The 23,661-nt window shown below is 43.1% G+C and overlaps 3 protein-coding genes across 4 annotated transcripts in view; 2 read left to right on the forward strand and 1 right to left on the reverse strand.

The window, feature by feature from the left end:
* The window catches only part of tfap2e (transcription factor AP-2 epsilon), a 12,529-nt gene extending 6,647 nt beyond the window's left edge, over positions 1-5,882 (forward strand). For both annotated transcript variants that reach the window (XM_031874889.1, XM_031874890.1), the window contains exons 4-7: positions 1,436-1,667; positions 3,628-3,746; positions 4,212-4,350; positions 4,844-5,882. In XM_031874889.1, the coding sequence (XP_031730749.1) occupies positions 1,436-1,667; positions 3,628-3,746; positions 4,212-4,350; positions 4,844-5,105 (752 nt within the window). In that variant the 3' untranslated portion in view covers positions 5,106-5,882. The remainder of the gene's footprint in view (positions 1-1,435; positions 1,668-3,627; positions 3,747-4,211; positions 4,351-4,843) is intronic.
* Positions 5,883-9,544: 3,662 nt separating this feature from the next.
* psmb2 (proteasome 20S subunit beta 2) lies at positions 9,545-20,049 on the reverse strand. The gene is made up of 6 exons (XM_031874885.1): positions 19,844-20,049; positions 19,185-19,307; positions 18,972-19,042; positions 11,127-11,289; positions 10,560-10,609; positions 9,545-9,774 (listed from the first exon to the last, which is right to left on the reverse strand). Exons 1-6 carry the CDS (start codon positions 19,932-19,934, stop codon positions 9,673-9,675), a joined length of 600 nt encoding a protein of 199 aa, XP_031730745.1. The 5' UTR covers positions 19,935-20,049; the 3' UTR covers positions 9,545-9,672.
* Positions 20,050-20,108: 59 nt separating this feature from the next.
* On the forward strand, positions 20,109-21,716 carry cdca5 (cell division cycle associated 5). The gene has a single exon (XM_031874888.1). It carries the CDS (start codon positions 20,200-20,202, stop codon positions 20,977-20,979), a length of 780 nt encoding a protein of 259 aa, XP_031730748.1. The 5' UTR covers positions 20,109-20,199; the 3' UTR covers positions 20,980-21,716.
* The last annotated feature ends 1,945 nt before the right edge of the window (positions 21,717-23,661 follow it).

Below are 23,661 nucleotides of genomic sequence, written 5' to 3' on the forward strand. Positions count from 1 at the left end.
AGAGAGAGAGAGAGAGAGAGAGAGAGAGAGAGAGAGAGAGAGAGAGAAAACCATCAGGACTGAAGAGACCAATGAAAGAGAGAGAGGGGGATGTAGGCACATGTTACATGTTCTTGTAAACACCTAAAGGACTCTCCCAAATTAAAAGAGACAACATTAAACGTAGCAATAAAAGTATAGAATTCACCTTTATAAAAACATATATTCTTCCTTATTCTAACATGATAGTTTAAATAGGTTGTCCAGATTTATGCCCCCCCCCCCCTGCACACACATACACACAGACACGGACACACCTAAACCAATGGAGGTGATTGGGATGTTGTTGTTTTTTGGTGCTGGCAGCACCGTAAAAAAAATCCCACTTCAAAATATGTAACGGCAATACATTTTTGTTTTCCAAATACAGTTTCCCAGTTAACTCTGGACAACAGTTAATATCAGCACTATTTCCCCAGCAGACAGCTGTTCCAACAAACACTATTTACAGAGAAAATTTGTGGATTGTTTCTGAAGACACATTTAGTGTCATTTTGTTTAAAGATACTTGTCAATTTTGTGAGCAAAACAAATAAAATGCAGGGCAGAAATGTAAGACATGGGCATGTCAAAACCTGCGCACATAAACCAACTGTATCTCCATGGCCTCAAGCCCCCCCCCCCCCCCCCTCATAAACAATGAGGTGGAGCTCTACTTTCTCTTTGTCTCCTTGTGAATAAACGTGGTCTTCGTGGAAGTAGATCCGCAGACACACAAAGGAGGTGATTCCTTTCAATCCTCTCAATTCAGAGGATTTCTGCCCACACAACTGCAGATTTAGTGGATTTGGGATTTAAGATTAAGACTCCAAAGCTAATTTCATCGACACCAATTAGCTCCTTAAAAAGATGACAAAACAAAGATTGAAGAGCCAAACAGGCGTTGGTCTCAATGCCAACACTTAAATCAGTCACCTTGCAAATCAAGGAGACGCTTCTCCTAAAGGCCAGGCCGCACTGCCCAAATCTTGAAAGTTGGCTTTGATGCCGTCCTCCTCTTTCTCCTCCTCCAAAACAAGAGGGAAGAACTCACAGTAAAAGTTTACCACGGTGCAGAAAAGTGAATGCAACGGAGGTCTTCAAAGTGCGAAACAGAGCTATTTGAGAATGCGCCGTCAACACGTGACCACCTGCAGTTTGAACGGGAGAATCAACAAGCAGCGCCCCAGAATTAGAGCTGTCGACCCGGGGGAGAACGTTACACTGAATACATTCAGCGGGATCATTCACACAACACCGTTGTCCCCGCAGAAGACATGTGTTTTTAGACTGATGATCTTTGTTCACCCTTGGTCTCTTGCATCTAGATTTGTGTCAGACCTAAATAAGACAAATATCCACAAAGCATGTAAACTCTCCTGATCCTTCCTTTCTACCTCCCTCGTTTCTCCACCAGTTCCCATCCCGTCCAAGCTGAACGGGTCGTCCCTGTCCATCCTGTCCCTGGGTAAGGACGGCCTGGGGATGGGCTGCGTGTCCAACCCAGCCGAGGTGTTTTGTTCGGTCCCGGGTCGCCTCTCGCTGCTCAGCTCCACCTCTAAGTACAAGGTGACGGTCGGGGAGGTGCAACGACGCCTCTCCCCGCCTGAGTGCCTCAACGCCTCCCTGCTGGGCGGAGTCCTCCGCAGGTGAGAGGGAGATGGGGAAGGTAGAGGGTGTGGTGTCATTTTAGATTGTTTGGGGTTTTGTTTTTTGGGAGGGGGGATTAAAGGATTCCTTTAAGCCTCCATGTAAAGACAACCATGTCTGACTTTTCTTAAATCTTTGATTTTATTTTGGAGTTTTACCTCATTAAACCTGTAAAAAAGTCAAAATGCAACAGTTTGACTGTGGAAAATCTGTCCTTGGTTGAGCTGCCACAGCTTGTAGACATATACAACATAAGCAATGATCACCTACGCCAAACAGCTGTTGGACTTGCAAGCCCATTTCTATTATTTGGTGGAGCATCTCTCTTATTTCAGAGGCAAATTTGTGATTTGTGATTTTGGGGTATACAAAATAAATTGAATTGAATTGAATAACAGGCAGAACATATGTTGCATTTTATTTATTTACCATCTAGCAAGTCTTCAGTGGCTCTTTGGCCCCAGTGTCCACAAAAGTAGAAGAAGAAATCCATCACAGAAGAGGAAAAAGAGCAGCCTCACAATCAATGTGTCGCCTAAAAAAATACAGTTTGAGGAAGAAACACAACTGAGGCTTTTTCTAGTGTCACCAAACTAGCTCATCCACAAGCATTAACGTCGTGACGCTGCTCTGAATGTTGTTGAAAGTCACTCTGGGAAATGTAGGCAATCAGTGACTGTGACAAAGCATCAATGTGAACCTCAGAAGTTAAGCAAGAGCCTGATGTGATTCAGATCCAAAGACTCGCTGACCTGCAGCTATCGTGATTCCAAACTTTCCCATTAAAATAAAAAACAAAACAAAGAGGATTTTTTTGGCCCTCTGCCAGCCTTTACATTGCATTTCACAACAACAACCTTAACAAATCCGCTGTCTTTAAATATGACACATTGCACCTTTCTATATAATGAGTCTAGATTGTAGTTGTTTGTTTAAAGAAAATGCTTTAAACACAAGACAGGGCCACTTGGTGCAAACGACCAATACCAACCATGTATGCCATCTTCCTAAAGCTTTTCAGAACAAGAGCACTTTAACTAAACTATGGGGCCAGAGCTGAGGACCCAAAATGGGTCATGGGACAAAATCACAAGAGAGGCAATGTGGTTGAATGAAGCACAGCCTCAGGGCCAGAGATCAACTTTATGGTCAGGGGTTACAGGCTGAAATACTTTAAGAGGACATGATTAAAAGATCTAAAGGGGAGTAAACATGGAGGACCTCCTCATCAGAGAGGTACAGCGACCCCACTGATATTACATCACTGCCTGTCATTTTGACGGACTCGTGCTTGGGTATTTCTGTTTTACTTGATACGTATACTATAGATTAACCACCCAGTATGTAAAGTAAAAATGTGCTCCTCCTCAACCAACTACAATAGCGAAGAGATGCTCACATTAACACAATAAAATCCCTATAATCCATTAATATAATAATATAACACTCGCAAAAGCCATTTCCTACATAATAGGTGCTTTTATTTTTGATAGTTAAAGTAAATCTTTCTGTTGATGTTGTAAGGTTTTGAATGCAGGATATATTTTGACACTACTGCTTTTACTTCAGTAAATTCTCAGAATACTTCTTTTGCAAGCTCTGCCTGTCATATAAATACTTACAACTATTTCTGTGCTAGTATTTATTCAAATGTCTTTAAATGTAAATATTTAAGAATAAATAAAAGGGGTGAGAACAGGCAAAGGAAAGTAAGGCAACAACTAAAAACAGAGAAAGAAATTCAAGACACTATCAGTGTTGACAGGGAACATACTGTAGGGAGATTTCAGCCTCACATTCACTTACATAAAAGCACGCATACACACACACACACACACACACACACATACTCAGCCATAGACACACAGAAACACACCGCTACAGAACTCATAAACACACACACACACACAAGGACCATCTCCTAAAAACTGCTCTCTCTGTCTCCCTGTCCCCCCTCAGGGCGAAGTCAAAGAATGGTGGCCGCTGTCTGAGAGAGCGTCTGGAGAAGATTGGCCTCAACCTGCCCGCCGGGCGACGCAAGGCAGCCAACGTCACTCTCCTAACATCTCTAGTGGAGGGTAGGGAAAACGCACACACACACACACACACACACACACGCATACATACAGTGACCTGCATACATCCTGACAGATAGAGACACATATTCACATGGAAATATCCTCGCATGAGCAGGCATGAATAAACAAGTCATAGCACGGGGGGCTGCATGCGTGGATGGTGTCATTTGAAAAAAGCTGCGGTTGCTTCAGCAAAAGCCAAAGAGCAGTGAACTGTTTGAGCAGTGAAAGTGAGAAAAAAGGCTGCAGAGCTCGTCTCCTGACCCGACCCCGAGCCGCTGCAGCGCTCTTTTAAATGTGTGCCGTTTAAAAGCATATATACGTGGATAATTATCTGACCTGAAATCTAAACTGAAGCAATGACCTTTTGCTGAACGAATACATAAGACCTTTCCCTTTTTGTACTAGTTAAGACTCAGATTTAACAGACACACTCTCCTCCTCCTCCTCCTCCTCCTCCTGCAGGTGAGGCCGTCCATCTGGCGCGGGACTTTGGTTATGTGTGTGAGACAGAGTTTCCAGCCAGAGCCACAGCCGAGTATCTGTGCAGGCAGAGCGAGCCGGACCAGCTCCCAACACGGCGCAGCATGCTGCTCGCCACCAAGTGAGTGCTTCATCCCCCGCTGCACATTTTAAAGGAGCACCCCGCCGGATTTTTTGGGGAGTTACTTGTGTTGCAAGCATTACGAGCGTTCAACAAAGAGGGTCAGAGAAAAGGTGCTGTTAAGCTGCATTATGGGTAGTGTAGGATCCAGTGTTTTGGCGATTGTTAACCGCACTAGGGAGTAGAGGTCAGGAGATTTTGACCTTTCATGAAATACAAATGGAATCTGTTTTAGAAGAATGTAATAAAGGTTCACGTGAACAAACAGTAGCGGAAAATATATGTGTGCTATTTTTAGTTTTACAATATCATAAAAAAGGCCTAGTTGGACTTCTTTGAGCCCCCCAAACTCCAGTGGCTGTTCTGTTGAGGGTGTATGGCACATATATCTGGTCTTAATCACGGTAAAGACCCAAAGTATTCCATGTGAAGGTGTGTTCCATCTCAGAGTGCCACAATATAAAACCATCATCTTGTCTTCTTTTCTTCTCAGGGAGATCTGCAAGGAGTTTGTGGACATGATGTCCCAGGACCGCTCTCCGCTGGGCGGCAGTCGACCCACCCCCTGCCTGGAGCCCGGCGTCCAGGGGAGCCTCACCCACTTCAGCATGCTCACCCACGGCTTCGGCACTCCCGCCATCTGCGCTGCGCTCTCCGCCTTCCAGAGCTACCTGATGGAGGCGATCAAAATGCTGGACAAGGGAGAGGGTGGAGGGAAGAGCCACCACGACAAGGAGATGAAGCACCGCAAATAGAAGGGAGGACTGACGAGCTCACGGATGGATGGATGGATGAGAGGCGTAGAGGAGGAGAGGAAGAGGTGGGGGGAGGGAAAAGTGACTTAGTGCTGCCCCTCTGCGTCTTCTCCTTCGCCCTCAGGACAAAAACTGAGACTTTTCCCGGAAAAACCTCTGCGGCCCCTCTCGTCGAGGAGGCGGGGGCCGTGATGATATCTGTACTGTAATGTGTGTCCACAACCACCTCACTCAACATGACGCATGGACCTCTCTTCTCAGTAGCTGGTTTGTGTCATGATGGCGTCTACAAAACACCTCTTCAGGATGAGTTCCTACATGGCTGTATTTATTTATCCCCCCCTCCCCCCCCTTTTTTTAAAATTATTTTGGTAAACATGTCACCTTTATCTGTGTTTTAGAAACCCCTGCCTCCACCAGTCACTCTCTCTCACACACACACACACGTACACATGTTTTTGGACTGAACTCATCTGGGAAGTGTCGTAAAGCCATATCCGAGACAACAACCTGCTCTTTGCTCCTCTTGAACTTTGGGAGACTATAAACTCCACCTGATTGGACAAGCACAGCCTCCACATGTAGTTCTTCTTAGTGGGTGGTCATGGGAAATTGAGTTCTCGAACAGGGGGGTAAGGAGGAGTCAAAGGCAGCTAAAGGAGATTTGGTTTCTTTTATTTTGAAGTAAGTCGATAACTTAAGGAAATAACACAAATCATTTTGTACTTTCTGTGTATGTTTATTATTAATGTTATTACTGTTGTTATTATTATTGTATTACGGCATAAATGTAATATATTATTAAAGAATTAACTGATCGGTTTAGTTTCATGGCTGTGTTTTTATCTTTTCATCTGGGATATTAGAACAATAAAAAGTAATGGCACCTTCAGGTACCTTTAAATTACAACTGCCCTCTTCAACTTACTTCCAAAGGTGACGATGTGCTTTTATTGTGCTCCCATTGTAAATGCTTCCTCTTTCCATTTGTCCCAATAATGATATTTTTTTATTGATCCCTGTAGGCCTGAGTCTATTGTGACTTCAACAGGAAGGTCACAGCGAGGACTGCAACTAACACTTAATTTCGTTATTGATTGATGTGTCGATTTTTTTAGGTCAATTGCTTAGTCTATAAAATTACTTAAAATGGTGAAAAATGTTAAAGCTTCCCAGAGCCCAACGTGATGTCTTCAATTTGCTTGTGGTATCTGACCAACAGTCCAAAACCAAAAGATATAAAAGTTATAATGATTTTAAAGAAGAAAAAAAGATATAAAAAAAAAAAAAGTACAAGTAAACATGGCATTTCATTTTCAGGGATGGAAATCTTTGTCAGTCCACTACGTTGGTCCAGACTAAAATATCTCTACATAACTATTACACGGATATTGTGAACTATGAGACATTCATGACATTCATGTTCCTCAGAGCATGAATCCTGCTGATCCTACCTGCCATCAGCCATGACAGACATTCAACAGACATTCATGCTCCCTGGATGATGTACCCTCATAACTTGGGTGATTTTTCCTCGAGCGCCACCATAAGCTTGACATTTGTGGTTCTGAGAGAAATATCTCCACAACTTTTGAATGGATTGCTTTGAAATTTGGTTACAGACATTGATGCCCCTCTCAGGATGAATTGTAATAGCTTTTAATCTAGTGCCATCATTAGGTCAAACTAATAATACTTTGGTTTATGACCGAAAACCTGCAAAACTCAGCTGTACTTTGTGTTTTGTGCTAATTAGCAAATGTTAGCATGCTGACACGCTAACTGAACGTGGTAAACCTGCATTTTAGCATCGTCATTGTGAGCATGTTAGCACGTTGACGTTAGCATTTAGCTCAACGCCTAGGTACAGCCTCACAGAGCCGCTAGCATGGCTGTAAACTCTTAAGTCTTGTTGATAAATGACTTTAACTATTAATTCAATGCCAAACATGCTGATAAATGTCCTCTTAACCAACTTAACAATGAATCGACAAATTGTTTTAGTACCTGTGTAGCGCAGGGCTGTGGCATGCTAACACAAGAGCCTGAATTAATGGGCATACATGCATCATGCTTTGGACAATTTTTCTGTGTGCACCCCAAGGGGCCACTCAAACAAAAAAACGAAAAAAAAGTCAGGGCCCTTCTATTCGCGAAGGGCTCCAGCAGGGGCCCCGGTGAGACGGCAGCGTCGCAGCTGCAGCCCTGAACGCTGTACCTGGGAGAGCGGAGGCAACGGTGTGAACCCCAGCGCCCAACAAGCCACACACACACACACACACACACACACACCTTGGTTTCCCCCTCAACCCATCTGTTCCACATTTCTCCCACCGACCACCACTCGCCTCCCCTCCACAGTCCTTCACTTTATTTAACCAGGACGAGATACTCAACGCAATTACTGCTTTCCAGGGACTGCACACGTACACGTGTTGTCTGCTCGTTCACTCTCAAACATCACTCACTTCTACCTGCCTGTGTCTCCCTTTCTCTCCTCCCATCTCATTACCCTCCTGTGTCAACCCCCCCCACCCCTCATCCCTTCATCTCCCACTCTGTAACCTAACTCCTCCTCCCCTCCCCATCCTCCCCCCCTTCCCCCTATCCTCTCCCTCTATCTGACACTCAGCGGGCCGCTCTCCATCTCTCCCTGTGCCTCCAGGCAAAACATATGCTGCTCTTCCCGTCAGATTCCGGTGTGTTTGAGAGAGGAGGGATTGTTTAATGTTTATTAATCACCTGTCTGTGGTGGAGACGGTGATAGCGCCACACACACGCACACATACTCGTGTACACATGGGCTGTCTCGCTCACACACACACACACATGCTGTGATGTTACCAAGGCGGCCTGGTTGTTCCATTTACAGCTGTATATGAGTACGCTTGTTTACTGTAACACTCGCTGTATACAGTCAAAATCTATTTCAGCAGCTACTCTTTTTTTAAACAAATCATTAACATTGATGTTTGCCTCCCTATAGATGATCCTACAGGCCCATTCTTGATCTTTCAAAGTCAATAACAGAATCAAATACATTTAAAATACAGTGTTGAACTGCTGCACACTGTCTTTAGCGTCACGATGTTGTCGTTTCACATTGTGAATTTGATGCCTGACAAAATTCTTCAACTAAAAAGCTGCATTTTTTAATATTAGTGCCGACAGTGTGCAGGAGTTCAATGCTTTCTTTAGAATTATTTCATTGTCATATCTACCAGGACAATATTTAGCAACAGACATTTAAGATTTGGTTTATCTTTGATACAATAGCACCCTGACAGTAAATTTAAATTCTTTAACAGCCTGATTACTGACACTTCACCCTGTTAAATAAAGACACACTGAAATAATGTGGAGTGGCTTTCATGAAGACTGCACATTAACTTGGCAGGCTTTGTTTTTCACCCGAGTTGTTACTGTTATATTTGGAGCAAAGTGTCTGTGAGGGCAAAAGTGCAGCTGTTAACAATCGAAGAGGAAAATGTTCCTTCTTTATGTCAACCCGCCTCCTGTACAAACTGTGATAGTGAACTGCGAACCTCAGTACGGTTACAGGTGATGGTGTATGAACAGCACTTTTATCATACTCGTCGGAAGACTAAAAATGAGCCACGACAACTGAGACTAAACTCCATCTTCTGATGAAGACTGAGATGCGATTGAAATCCCCAGAGGAAAAAAAAGCAAGTACCTTGAGCTCGGATTATTTACAGGATTAAAACACGCAGGACCACCGTTATCCATCTGCATCTGTCACAGTGTGTTGTGTATTGTTGGTGGTGAATTAAACAGACTCAACCAGCATCAGAACACCTGGTCACTATCACCCCCTCATCGGTGACAATTTTGTGCAGGTTATATTTATTCATCTGCGGTCACAGAGGTGTTAATAAAGCTCTACGGTCATTTTTTCAGGCCATGTTTTGAGATGTTTTAATCGACTACATGGATATATTGCTGTTATTAACGTCAGCGTTCAATGCTGGTAAGTCAGAAAGCAGCTAGCTTGTTTTAAATGTAGCTAGCATCTATTCAGTCATACGCTAAATTAAATTTGTAATTTCCCCGTGAGGGATTCATTAAGTATGCTTTCTTCTTCTCCTTTTTACTGCTTGAAAATTATACAATGATAAATATAAGAGTTTTAAAACACCATTTAAACTAAACATGATTGTTTTTACTTCTCACTTAAATGCTATTTATAGTTTGGTCATTCAGGGAACAAAACTCTATGAGAAAACTACTTTCCCTATTTCTAAGTTAAACCATGTGCATGCATGTTTTATTACACGTGTACAAGCATGAGCAAGTGTACATTACCCACACGCACACTCGGTACAAGTGCAAAAGTACACAGCCAGGAGGCTGTTCTCTTTCTATGTGCAGATGAGTAGACTAGAGAGCAACGAGAAAGCACCACAGGGACAGAGAGCTTGTATCTCAACTGTGTGTCACTTTTTATTGGAACAGAAAGAGCAAGGAGGTCAACGGTACAAAAAAAAAAAAAAAAAGGGAAAGAAAGAAACGAGGGCGTGAGGGTTGGTAGTTAAGCAGTGAGTGGTCACTTTTTGCCGGAGGTGAGCGTCTCCAGGTCATGGATGCCCTCCTTGTCAATCACTCGGACAGTGAAGGAGGGGAGGTTCATGATGAAGCGCTTGTTCAGCTGGAGGAGAGAGAGAAAAGAGACAAGAAGCATTAAGATAAAGACACGAATAAGCAGACTGGATGTGGAATCAAATAAAGCAGAGAAATAAGGAAGCCACAGAGTGATAAAAAACTAAACAAAGTGGGACTATTTAAGGCTAATTGCCTGTGACTACAAACAAATACACTTCCATTTTATCAAATGCATCAACCCACATTGACGACAATCCACAGGACCGCCCTCAAGTTTTTTTTATTTTCCTCTGGCGTGCTTAGTGAAGCGTCCACAAACAGCCGTTTAGAAATCACACAAATCTCCCGCTGGTTATATGTTGTGAACTTATTAGCGTCATCTGTAATCATTGATCAAGGCTCGCTGTGCGGCTTTAAGCTCGACGGTTTCACTGTGAGAAAAGATTCCTATAGATTCAAAAAAAAAAATAAATAAATTAAAAAAAAAAATAAAAAATAAAAAAATCGGTGAATCAATAAATAAAAACGTTAACGATTTCCTCCCGTGGAGCCTAGGTGAAAAAACTACTTTTGTTCAGTAAATTTCAGCCCGGTGAAGACTCTCTCGGAGCTAAGGTCGCGTGGATTGAGTGGTTGTGCTGCGGACTCCCAGTGATAAGAGTTTAATCCTTGTGAGAGGGAATCGTCTAGAGAGTACACTGAGGCCACGCTTTTGCAGAGCCAAGTTGCTATCCGAGAGGCTGAGCAACATAATTAACAATTAAATAAGATGCTTATTGTTCTTATTCATACTTGTGAAAAAACTGAATGAGTAAAAACCCTCTAACTCACTTCCTCAATGCACTTCTTCAGCAGATCTACGGCCTCGTCTCGGGTCAGATCTAGAACAAAACAACAACAAAACAGAAGAAAATGAGAATGCTGAAAAGGAAGAAGAGGGGGAATGACCGAGACACAAATTAGATTATTATGAAGAGGGAAAACAGCCTTTATTAACAGTGGAAATTAAAAGTGGCTGTTGCGGAGTGGTGTTAGGGTAAAAGGAGGGACCGAGATGTCATGTGAGGAAAGATAACTAGTTCAAATTGCTAAAAGCACTGGATGCTAGTTTGTCCGATTTATCAGGGATATTTTCACTGCAAACAAATGTGGAATAAACACACAAATTGTTGTCTTGTTTATAGACAAACCGTTTGCCATTCGTGGAAATCCTTCTATGCGACAGTGACACGAGTCTGTGCCGTGACCAAAGTGTGCATCAACTGCACAGTGTCTGCAGTGAATGCTCTACACACCTGCCTTACATTCTTTATTTCTCTCTCTCGTCTTTCCAGTCAGTCTCACTGGAACAATAAAGAGAAGGAAAAAAACATGCACGAGGCATTTCTCAGCACCGACCTGGTCTGTAGTGCTGGTCGAGAATGGAGAGCGTGAGGAAGGCTCCGTAGCCGTGGGCGGCGAAGGGGGCCTTGGCCAGAGAAGACAGGTAGTCCATGTAGTAGAGCCCGGGCCCGTCTGTGTCGTCGTAGCCCGCCAGCAACAGGTTCACGTGGTACGGAGTCTGGAGCCAGAGGGAGGGGAAAAATTCACATCACAGATGTACGCTAACCAAGTTCAATGCTGCTGTAGGACAGCTCCTCCAGAACCACAGAGGGCAATGTTTTCAATCGGGTAGTTTGTGTCTGCTGAAAAGCACAACTTCTCTTTCTCAACTATTTGGGATCATTCGTTGATTATTGACCTTCCATTTTAGCAGAGACGTGCAGCGATGCACACAGCATAACCAGCAGAGAGGGGGGGGTAGCTGGAGAGTGACGGGGGGAGGGAGAGGTGAAAGGGCGTCACAGGACAGAGCAGGTGAGTGTGTGCGAGGAGGGGGGGGGGGGGGAGAAATCAGGGTGTCACTGGCAGTGTGACATCTGCTGGGAGTCAGCACCCCATGTTGCTCCCTCCATCCCTCCCTCTTCATCCCTTCTTTACCTCCCTCTCCTCCCCCCATCCCCCGCCTTCACCCTGTGCCCTGGAGTAGCGCCAGGGCTCATTAAAAACTTCTAAAGTCGTTTCTCTTGCCCCTTCCCCCTACTTCTTCTCTTTTTAAATTACATATTTTACGCTTCCAGCCTCTTCTCTTCCTCCAAAACACTAATTTTCTCTCCTCGTTGTTGCAAGCCACTGTTCCTCATTTAAAACTGGTGGCCTAAATTCCTGACGGAGATAGAAGCAGTGCAGTGTTTTCAGGGTTCAAATGCAACGATATAATGACCGCGATCGCGGTAGCGCAGTGCAACAAACGTGACGCCAGGCGAGTTTGCGATCCGCACACCTGCCCTCTCGTTTCAATTCACCTCTGAGCCAACCTGCTTATTTCTGTGACTTGTGCGTTAGCTCCGTGTTTGCCACCAGAGCAATGATGATCGCTGTGCTCCCTGTGGAGCCGACTCTCGTCTGTGTGCCAACGATGGTTTTGAATCCACACACGTGTGTGTGTGTGGGCGCACACAACAGGCGTGAATATCTTAGTGTGTGTGTGTTAATGTGTGCGTGTGTGCTTTAACTCCTCTGTGAGCCTGTGAAAGCCCCAGTGGCGTCACCCCCCCCACCCACCCACCCACCCACTAGACACCTGTCTCGTTGGTTACAATGTAACAATACTATGGACTTGGCATCAAAATAACCTTCCCATGTCACCTCGGAGGGAAGCCGGCACCTTGTTAACCCAGCCACCTGAACTCACACCCAAATTCACATACAAACAATACACATCATATGTTTTATCCCCCCCCCCCCGCTGTGACGCTTGCTCTCAGCCAAACAAGGCGACCGTTGTGCCACGAAACAAAAGCTTCAAGTGTGCGTTGCTACCGTCACCTTCAGCAGACACAAACCTGCTACACCTGTTTGTTTGCTTATCAAGGGAATAGTTTCTGGAAAAAAAAAAGTTTATTTGCATTCTTGCCAATAATTAGTTGTGAAGACTGATACCACTACTGTATGTACGGTAAAAAAAATAATAGCATGAGCCAGCAGCCGCTTAGCTTAGCACAAAGAAACAGGGGGGAAATGCTAGCCTGGCTGTGTCCCCACTACAGTTAGTTAGTGAGCTTTAGAGGCGCTGGTAGGCCGGTTTCGTTGACATTGGACAGACCCGTGCTAGTGGTTTCCCCCCCGTTTCCAGTCTTTGTGCTAAGCTAAGCCAACGGGCTTCTAGCGGTGGCTTCATACTTTGAGTACAGACTTTAAGAGTGGTATCCATCTTCTCATCGAACTCTCGGCAAAACGACAAATAAGCAAATTTCCCAAAATGTTGCACCGTCCCTTTAAGACATCGGCAGTGTAGGATAAGAAAAAAAAAATGCTTTAGTGGCGACACAAATTAAGGTCAGGCCTCTAACAATCATCCCAAACTCGTCACCCAAACTCCCCTCTTCCACGTTCCAGCACTACCCCCCCCCCCTTTCCTCCCCCCCCCCCCCCCCCCCCCCCCCCCCCCTTATTTTTGCACCCTGCCCCGGGCGTGTTCTCTTTATTGGCATTTCTCCTCAATCTGCTGTATTAATTGTTCATCTGTGCAGGAGCAGGGGAGCCGCGTGCAATATGGTGGCAGTAATTATTTGTACCCATTGTGTGCCCGCGCTACAAAATATTTTACAAACCCATATGGGGCTGTAGATCACCGACGTGCACAGGCTAACTGTTGCTGCGGCCTCACGGAAAAGTCGAAAAACAGCTCGAACTTTACGGGACGACAATAATCTTACTGGTTCGGCACTCTGCAGAGCAAACACCTAAATATATACAACAACCGATGACTGTAAGGCTTTAACAGGATCTAAAAATGTGATATTTATAAACCATCTGTTTTGCTGCATCTAACCTCACGTCTCAGCCTCCTAAACCCGTTTATTCAATATCAAATGAATCTCTATTTGTCTTCCACACACGTTTTCTTTACAAATATTGCAGTACATCAGACAGGAAGCTCAAACAAACGGAGGCAGAGCAGAAGCTGAGCTTCTATGTCCCTCAAACTTTGTTTTGCTCCGTGGTGAATTTCATGTGTATCATTACCGATATGATGCATGCAGCAGAGTCCAGGCCTCAGGTGATTATGCTCACCGCTAGTGTTCTTTGTCTCCTCTCTAAAGCTTGAGTGAAGGCAGTACTCCAGAGGTTAGCGGAGTTGTTTTTCTGGACGGCAGGCTGGTATAAGGAAGCACACGGTCGTATGCGAACGGGGGTTTCGCTCGCTCGGCGCCGACATGCTCCGCTGGCTTTAGCTAACTACACCTCCCGGAGGTCTGCAGCCACCGGGGTATGACGTCTCTCAGACTAAAGGACTCATCTGTAATTTATCCTGCAGGAATACGGCCATCAGAATTAACAATATACCACTGATTCATTTATTAGCCAGTGTTTTCTTTTAACCTGAGGGTCTGGATGTGCCAGTGGGATCACATGGTGATTTCTTTTTTGTTTGTGGGGGGGTCAGAAGATGATTTAAGGATGGTAGGGGAAAAAAAAGCAGATCATTATCTTTCCTTTCTGTCTGGGCTAAACTTTAATCTGCCATGATTTAATCAGATTAATTAAAATAGATTCCATGCAGGCCGTTCCCCAGACAAGAGCCGAGCGTAGTCTTGGACTACAGGCGGTTTTCAGCTACATACATCTACATTCAAATTGGTTTTAGTCACCGAAAGGGCTTAATCTATGTTCTATGAAATGATTTGTTTCTAAAACTTGCAACATAGCAATTGTTTATCATTTTCTAAATGCATGCATTTGTCCTTAAAGCATACTGCATTACTAAAGAGTTAATTTAATGAAAGTAGAAGTGTTGATAGATGTAGGCAGTTCAGTAGAATACACGTTTGTTCTTATTAACATGTTATAGAATGATTGTTTGTGCGAGATGAAATGATTCGTCAAGAAATGTATCTTGACGTTATTAATCGTTTGTCATTTTTTTAAAAGCCAAATTGAAGAAAAGAAATTGTGAGGATTTGATGCCGTTGATTGAATATCCTGATGTAGAACAAAATAAGAACTTTAAAGAAGTTACTTGGGGCTCTGTGATATTTGAATGCCCATTTTGCAAATAATTTGTGGCACTTTGTAAACCAAACGACTGATCTATGCATCTATTGATTACAATGTAAATAAACCATTAATTAAAGTAGGAATGGAACAATTGTACTAAACTGTTAACGCTTCAGACGCCTCTTCAGAGAGAATAATTTCTGACCCAAATAAGACACAAAAACAGGTCAGATTGCATCTCCCGCATGTTTGTGAAAGCAACGTTACTTCTGGTTGGTATTAAACGTTCCGAGGCTTTTGAACGGACGACACACATTCCATATTCTACATACTCAAGATGGTTTGGGGCGGGAGACAAAAAAAAAAGCCCTGTTTATACAACATAATTTGCAAATGTCCATGCACTCTGGAGGTTGATGAATGTGAGAGGAGCGTAGCTGGAGGAAGGTGTGGGATGCAGAGGAGAAACTGCTATTGCTTCAGTTTCTGAGCACTCCTGAGAACGCGGCATTAGTAAATCCTGCACTCATAAAACCAAATTCATCACCGTGAGGCACGGAAAAAAATAACGATACACTCGCCGCTCGTGGCAAGACATGAATATAAATGTCATCCTCTACAACATGTGCAACCTTGACAGAAGTGGGGAAAAAAAAACAAAAAAAAAAAAAACATCCCGATTCTATAGGTCCCTCCCGTGCGTTGTGTCTGTGCGTTATGTTGTTGACTCCTACTCGTTCTCACACTAAGTCTGCGCGGTGTTGTCTGCTGGGCCTGGTTGCCTCCCCATGGGACCCCCACACCTCCCCCTCCCCCTGCTCTGCCCCTATCCCCCGTTCGATGTGTCCCACATTCCCTCCTCTGCCACACTAATTGTTTTTTGTAATTATTTTCACCCTTCTGCTATTGTGACAGGCAGCGGCTGCACTGCTCTTAACAAATTAGTGCGAGCGATGCTCAAAGGGCGGGTTGGGAGAAGCAGAGCCGACTTGTCCTCGCATATAGAAGCACATATGCCGCCGCCCACACACACACACACACACACACACACACACACACACACACTAACGTGTGCTACAACAAGGAACAAGTGTAAAATGTATGCAGGGCTCAAACAATTAGTCAATCAATGGAAAATGATCACGTCACTGTTTTGGTGATGGATTGATGTCATTTTTAAGCGAGGATGTCTTGTTCTTAGCGTCCCAAACGTGAGGATTTGCTGATTTTCCAGTTCTATGCGACAGTTGAACACGTTTGGACATCATCTCGGGCTGTGGGAAATTATGACGGCCCACCATTTTCTGAACCAAACAACAGATAAAAGATAGAAAAATGATCGGCAGATTGATTGATAATGACAGTAGTTGTTAGCTGCGGCCGTACAAATATGTTTCCTAATGTTTTCAAAAGCACACACGGTATGGGCTTAGTCAGCAGATGCTCAGATTTTGGGGTGGCGGGGGCAAAGAGTCTGCATGACGGGCCTCATTGGGGCTGGGAACCAAACAAGTATTGAAAAGTATCCAAAGTTGGTCAGATTCTTAGATGCACCTATGTTTCCTGTTTTACATCAGGACACTTCTCTCACTTCAGATTACATGTTAATTAAGCTCTTCAACACTGACGCATTGAGCAGTTTGGGGGTTCCTCTCAGCATACAGGGTTCTGTGTGCCCAAGGCACTTTAGTGACTTTAGGCTACATAAATAAAATTGACTTTGTCTCTAAACTAAGTTACCAAACAGACACACACTGATTGCTACATACTGAATTTGGTGTTGTCCTGCAAATTGGGGGTGTAACTGAAACTCCAGTGACCTTTAAAACTTCACCTATTAACATTCAAGTGTAGATTAAGTAGAGTATATAATAAAATGGCTAAACAGGGATTGAATTCAGAGAGTAAGTCTCCATGCTTGTTCTACAGTATAGATGCATGTACATCTAGTTCTTGCTTGTGTGCCTTTCACTCTACTGCCTGCTTGAAAGTGTGTTTTGCTTCTGCAGGGCTCCCAGGTCTCTGCAAGGCCTTCAGGAAACACATAATAATTACTAAAAGCGCTGCACTTTTTCAAGACGCGTTTGGCATAAATAACACTGCCAACTCAAACATGCAAACTGATAAATTAGCTGGTTGCGCTCAGAAATGAGGAAAGAATCTGCACCTTCATTTATTTTTGTTTGGTCAGATTTTGGTGTTGAAGTGTCGAAGGTCAGCGCCGTGATATTTGGATAATATACCCAGAGCAACGGTGCAGTTGGGGTGGGAGACCGGTGCTGCAGGCTCAGGTGTTGTCACAAAGTCTCAGAGGAGGGAAAACCTCCGTCACCACTCACAACGAGCTGACTAATGTACTGTCAAAATGCATCTACTGGTTCAGCTCAGATGGCTCAAGCTGATAAGAGGCACAAACGGAGGTGTAATTACAGGTGAGGCTTAATTCCCACCAGAACATCACAGGACAGTGACGTCATCAAGGCAATTGGGTTTGAGCGTTGTCGATTTAATTAAAACAAATAATAATTTAAAGCAGGAATTATAAGGAAATATATTTCTGACAAGGGTGAGTAAACTGCATATGGTTACTGTCCCCGCCATTTGAAGTGAGTATTGCTTTAGATTAATTAATTAATGATTCTATCATTCGTTCCCTACAGCCAAATGAGATTGTAAATGCCAACAGAGGAAGGTAATTAAGTTAAAATAGAAATTAAAATATTTATAGGCATGTTCACTCATTACTCCGAGATGAATATGCTTAATTCAGAGGGTGACCACTGGTATCGTGGATTAATTAGCTACCGTTGTGTTAACCGAGGGAATATACTCAGATACAGGCGAGTTTGAAAAGGTTTGTTTAAGCGCACAGGAAGAAAAAAAAACACCACATGTACACCAGAAGCATAAAAGAAGGAGCAGGTCAGAGGATACGCGGCAACTCAGTGCAGCAGACGGTGCAAGTTAAATTTACATCTGTGTTGATACCACAAGGCCGTTCAGCTTGTTTTCTGTAAATATCAATGTGTGCTCTTGTTTTCAAAGACAATTTTCTAATTTCACACGACCCTATCTGACAGCGCAGTAAAAGTAATTGTATAAAATGACTGTGAAACAAATTGTGTTACATTACTTGGCTGGTTGCCTTTAGTTTGTTTTGACCAAGTAGCTTTATTAGTTAACTAACTTCACTTAAATGTGGCTACGTTTGAATCATATCGCGTAATTCTTCTTTTGGGGTCAAAACTATTTTAAAAGTAAATAATACATTTAGTGGCTGAATTATACTTTTTTGTGTCTCTTTTAAGAGTTATTATTGAAGGAAAGAAGAAAAACGTTAATAGAGCAGGTGACTCCAAACTTTTTAAAGGCTGTGCATATATTCAGTTAAAAAGTGTGTAGCTAAATAAACAAATAGGTGCATATCAACTGACTGTTCACCAAAGAGCTTTTTGTTCTTCATCAGAAGCAAAATGCTATAAATTAATTGTCTGTCTCCTGTGCAGAGCCAAAAAGGAGCAAACGTTACCTCACAAAAAGACATCATCTCTTATGTGATTGTGCGCAGTGATGAGGTTCAAACAAGAAAATGTGGCCCATCAACTCAAACAATTACTTGATTATAGTCATATCTGTCAAACGGCTCCCTTAAACAGACTAAATCACACAACATAAACATTGCTACCTCTGCTTTATGGGAAGCTGAACACCGCGTTTAGATAAGACAGGAACAAATGATTTCAAACAAAATCAAATAAACGTGGACAAATTTCGAATGGAAGTGTCAAATAATGCAAGCTAAAATAAATACATAGCTTTCTACACTTTGCAATAAGGTAATTTTATGCTTTGGCTCAGCAAGCTTGATTGTTCAATGTTTTTTTTAAAGCCACTGTTTACTTGATAAGTCAAAATGGATCACATCAGTGTCGGGTCTGAAGCTCACACGAACCAAGACGGCTTTATACAGTTTGTGTGAACATGAGCAACTGATCTGAATTCATAAACTTGTAGTTTGACCCATTATATTCTAACTCAATGTAATTGTATCACTAGCGGTTTTGGTGTAGTGGATAATCTGCTGGTTTGCCACTCAGTTAATGGTGACACAAAATACAAAGACAGCTTAAAGCTCATATGGATTTGTGTGACATATGTTCTCTTATAGACTTTGTTGATTGTTTTGTGTGTTGTGATAGCTACCCTGCTCCGAAGGTAGTCGGCAAGATTCTTTCTTGTGAAGTTTGCTGCTGCTGCTGGACTGAGTTCATAACCTACAACAAAAATAAGAGGCAAAGAGATGTCATCGAGACACAAAGTTATATCTGTGTGGTTCTATGCGATATCATTACTACATATTTTGGAGTTCATGTGGAGACCTCCAAGGAGAAGGAAGGACACAATCATCATCCTTACCGTTCCTCATCTTGTAGAGCTGAACATTTTTCTGGATGTACTCTGCAAACTGGGCTGTGTCCCCTGCTTCTCCAACACACAGCAACAAGATCTTCTCACTCAGTTTGAACATCTTGTCATAGTCTGAAAAAACAAACAAGGAACATAATTTATTATCATCGTTGTGTTTACGAATTATCTAAGTGCTCGTGTACTGTTTGCCAGAGTGAGCAACGTTAATCTCTTTCACTTTCACTGTCACAGTGAACAGCTCATGCTAACGGTAGCTTGATATTCAAATGCATCAAATGGAGTTAACTCAGGGTAGTACGTGACACTAATTGAACGCATACTTGTGTGAGTTAGAGGTATCTAAAGAAAAGTACACAAATTGCTAAAACACAATGAGAAAGATGTATCCGCAACTTAAACTTATCGTAGCTAACATTGCTGTTAGCTTTGCTAGCTCAAGTCACATTCGGAATATGTGGTTACGTTTCGATAATGGGGACGTTTCACACTGCACCAATTTGCAATAAGAAGAAAGAATTGTACGCACTATTTATCAGTACAACGGGCTGGTTTTAACGTGAACAAGAGCTATGACTACATGTCTTGTTAGCAGATTTAGCTAAAGCAACCGGCTGAGTGGCTAACGCTAAGCTAACGCGTTGTCATACCGTGTTTCATCTGAATGATGCTGTTGGCTGCAACATTATCGGCGGCGACGAGGACGAAATCTGGTCCCTGTATGCCAATTAAATACTCCATTCTGTTAAACAGATGTGAGCTGAACGATTTCTATAATAATCAGAGATAGCAGACGTCTCTTAACCTCGGCTGTACAGATTACACAGCAAAAGTTTGAGATTGGTGGCGCGGGCTGATGTCGTCACCGGAAAACGACGTTTCGTGCTTTCTACGCGACTCGGGCGGGCAATTTAAGATTTGAGCGGACTGCTGTTATTTGTGTGGCGATACTACCCCCTCCGATTGTCGAGGAACTCCACTGATAATCGTTTATTTCACCAGGAAAATGGTCAGTATGAACGAAGGGATGCTCCACAACATAATGGCGGGATCTAATAATATAAACAGCTCACAGAGGAGACGGTCGCCGCGTCTGAGTTCAGCTCCTCAGGCTCACGTTAAAACTGACAACGAAATGGCGCTGACCTCGGTTGCTGTTAAACGCTCCATCACTGTGAGGAAAATAGCACCCAGAAAAACAGTGGCACCGTCGGAGCACAATAAGGAGAACACGCCGAGACGGGCGGTGTCAGAAAGCAGCCAGCAGAAGAATCCGCAGGGCTCCTCCTCGGCCAAGAAGAAGAAGAAGAAGAAGGCCGCTATTCTGTCACCGATCCTCCCTTCCTCACCGCCGGCCCGGCCTCACTCCCAACAGCCGGCAGCGGATCCAGAGGACGCGGTGTGGTCGCAGAAGGTGCGCCGCTCCTACAGCAGGCTCAGCGACAAGTCCTTCAGCAGCCCGGACTCCCGGGATAACCTGTTCGGCTTTGAGAAGATGAACACACCCGAGGTGGGCCCGAGAGTCCTGCGATCCAAGACGGGTCTCGGGGTTTCTTGTGGATCCCTGTCTGGTCTGAACTCATTCACGTCTTTGCTTGAGGCGGAAAACTGTGGTTCTGCTTTCCCCGAGACGGACCTAAACATCCCCGGAGTGGTTATGGTGAAGGAGAAGAGGAGCAGGAGGAAGAAGGTCCAGCAGATCGGCACCACAGAGCTGGACGCACTGGCCGCCCAGATGAACGCAGAGTTTGAGGAGGCGGAGGACTTTGAGTTGCTCGTGGAGTAAATAATGTGAATGAAAGACTGAAGGAATCTCTGACAGCATGTCGTTTGTGTCTCTGACATGCTGGAAAACACTGACTCTGGAAGGACAACACGCATCTGTGTGCCTCCAACTCAAAACACTCACGTGTCTGTATATTTCCTGCTCTAGATATTGTACATTTTGATGCTTTGAAGTTTCGTATGTTTGGTTGTTCATTTAAAGGTTCTTTATGTGGTTGTTTGGGACAGTATTATGTAGACGAGTAAAACCTAAAGCATGTTCTTTGTTTTTGGTCATTATTGACACATTATACAGTTTGTTTACTGTGATCAAATATATTATGTTTGTCATATTTGTCCAAATTGGAAAAACAAAATTGAATTTAGCAAGTATGTTTCCAAATGGGCTCTGACTGTTTCAATAGATTGTTCCGTCTCAAACTGGGAGATTGGGCACACGATACATAGAGGGAAATTATTTGGCAGTTTAATCGAGATCATAATCACATGTGGAAGCTGGAGTTTGTAAACTTTGAAACATTATTTGCAGGATATCGGGAGACAAAATAAATAGGCTGACTTGGCATTTTGTATATTTATATCACTGGAGACCACAGAGATGTAGGCAGCAGTTCAGTGCTCTGTAACCAGGATACTACCTGTTGTATAATGTTTTATGTGTACATTTAGTATTTCAGAGTAAGACTAAGACATCATTGTTGTACACCTATCTTTTTATGCTTCACCTGTCTATGATTAAACAACTTTTTTTTACTTTTGGTTGCCTGTTAATGTAAATAGATATTTAACCAATGAAATCACCAGAATTGACTTGAGACATAGAGGTGTTTTCAGTCACATGACCATGTTTGTCAATGTTTCCAGTGATGGTTTTATTAACGTCAATCTTAAATACAACCACAACACACATTTTTGCAGTATTTAAAATTCCACACAGTCTTTGTAAAAAGAAAAAAAGGAGTTGGTTATCCTCTCAATCTGGCCTCAATAACAATCTATTGTTTGTTTTGACATGTAAGCAAAATCTAGAGTAATATCCAAACCATATAACACCTGTTAAGAGACAATGCCACGAAGAAATCTGCTCATATAATCATCCAACAGAGTTCTGAGCTATGAGATGTGACCGTTGGACAGCTGAGAGTTTGGGGGAGGCTACTTACTGATCATGTAAACCTGCACGGGGCCCTAATAAGGTCCTAGTCGAGCATGCTGACTAACAACACATTCCCATACACAGCGTCGGTCTCCAGTGACTCTGATGAGGCGGACTGAATGAGTGAGTGGGCGATCTGTCTGGATTTAATGAGAATGGTGGACAGGTAAAACGTTTTCCTCTAGAGTCTCTTAAAGGTGTAAGTGGATGTGTTGCATAATTTGCACTAACGAGGGAGGGCGGGGGTTGTTAACTGTCATGTCTGCCTCTGACTGCAATCTTCTCTCTTAGATTAACTGTGAGTCTTACACGTCCAACCAGATTAATTGATTCTTCATCACAGTTGTTTTGAGGGATTTCAAGATTACAGTGAATATCTTGTCTATGTTTACACTTCTATATGAAAATCATATGGATTATTAGGGGATAGAAGCAACTGTAGGGCTACGTATTGAACTTCAAAATGTTGTAAATTAGGTTTAGTCGTAAATGTGCCAAATGCAAAGATTTGTACCATTCTGTAACGTTCTAAAAATATCAATTTGCCACTATTTAGACTTCAATGTCGTGAGGAAAAGTTCTGCTGTTAGATGTTAAAAAGGTTTTTGTAGCAAAACATTGAAAGGTGATATTCCACAAAGTAAGCTATCAGAAAAAAAGTATAGTTTGGGTAAAAACTCCCAGCCCTATTCCATTTACTGTCAATCGATGAAATGTTGGGATTTTATTCTCTTTACACCAATAAAGGAGTCACAGCTGTCTTGTTGCAATGTTCAGGCGCCACTTGATCCAAGCTGTTAAGTTTACTTGCCAGATGCTCTGTACTCAGGTTATTAGTGCATAATCCTTGCTGTTTTTATAATGCCTAATTAAAAATACTGCCACAGCAATAAAATATCAGGGTGGAATAAATAAACCCTGAAGATCTGTATTCGAATTTAAAGAAGTGATCCACAGCCGCTGCATGCAGAGGACGCTGACAAGTACATCTTCATCTCTGAATACACTATGAAGCTGGTTGTTTACATCTGCTGAGAGCGCGTGCACACGCACTAGTAATATGTGTGAGCGTGTGTGTGCAAGGAAGAGAGAGACATAGCGGGATAATGAATGTGTGGCAGCGAGCGAGTAAATCCACAATTTGCTCACGCATTTTAGCGGGTGCAGAGCGTGCTCTGTTTTTCTTCCTCAGGTGCCAGCTCATGTTCATTTGGCATTTCAGCTCCCTGGGAGAGGAGACATGTTTTAACTTTTTTTTTTTTTGCAGAGCACAACACATGGCTTGCCTTTTTGTATATTTTTAACAAGGTACTAATGTCTGTCTTGTCACTTCGACTGGAGTTTCCAAACAGGAAACAGGAGTGTTTTTGTGAGCTGCCACTGCCAGAAACACTTATTGATTTACAACACTGCTGCTGCTGCTTTTGAGTCTGTTCATGCTGAATTTTTTTTTGGAAGGTTGGATATTTTACACTCATATTCATGTGTTTTTTTACTTCTTCTCCCCCCCCCCCCCCCCCCCCTTTC

Source organism: Anarrhichthys ocellatus, unplaced genomic scaffold, assembly GCF_004355925.1.
Source record: "Anarrhichthys ocellatus isolate YVR2014 unplaced genomic scaffold, GSC_Weel_1.0 scaffold84, whole genome shotgun sequence".
Lineage (NCBI taxonomy): Eukaryota > Metazoa > Chordata > Actinopteri > Perciformes > Anarhichadidae > Anarrhichthys > Anarrhichthys ocellatus.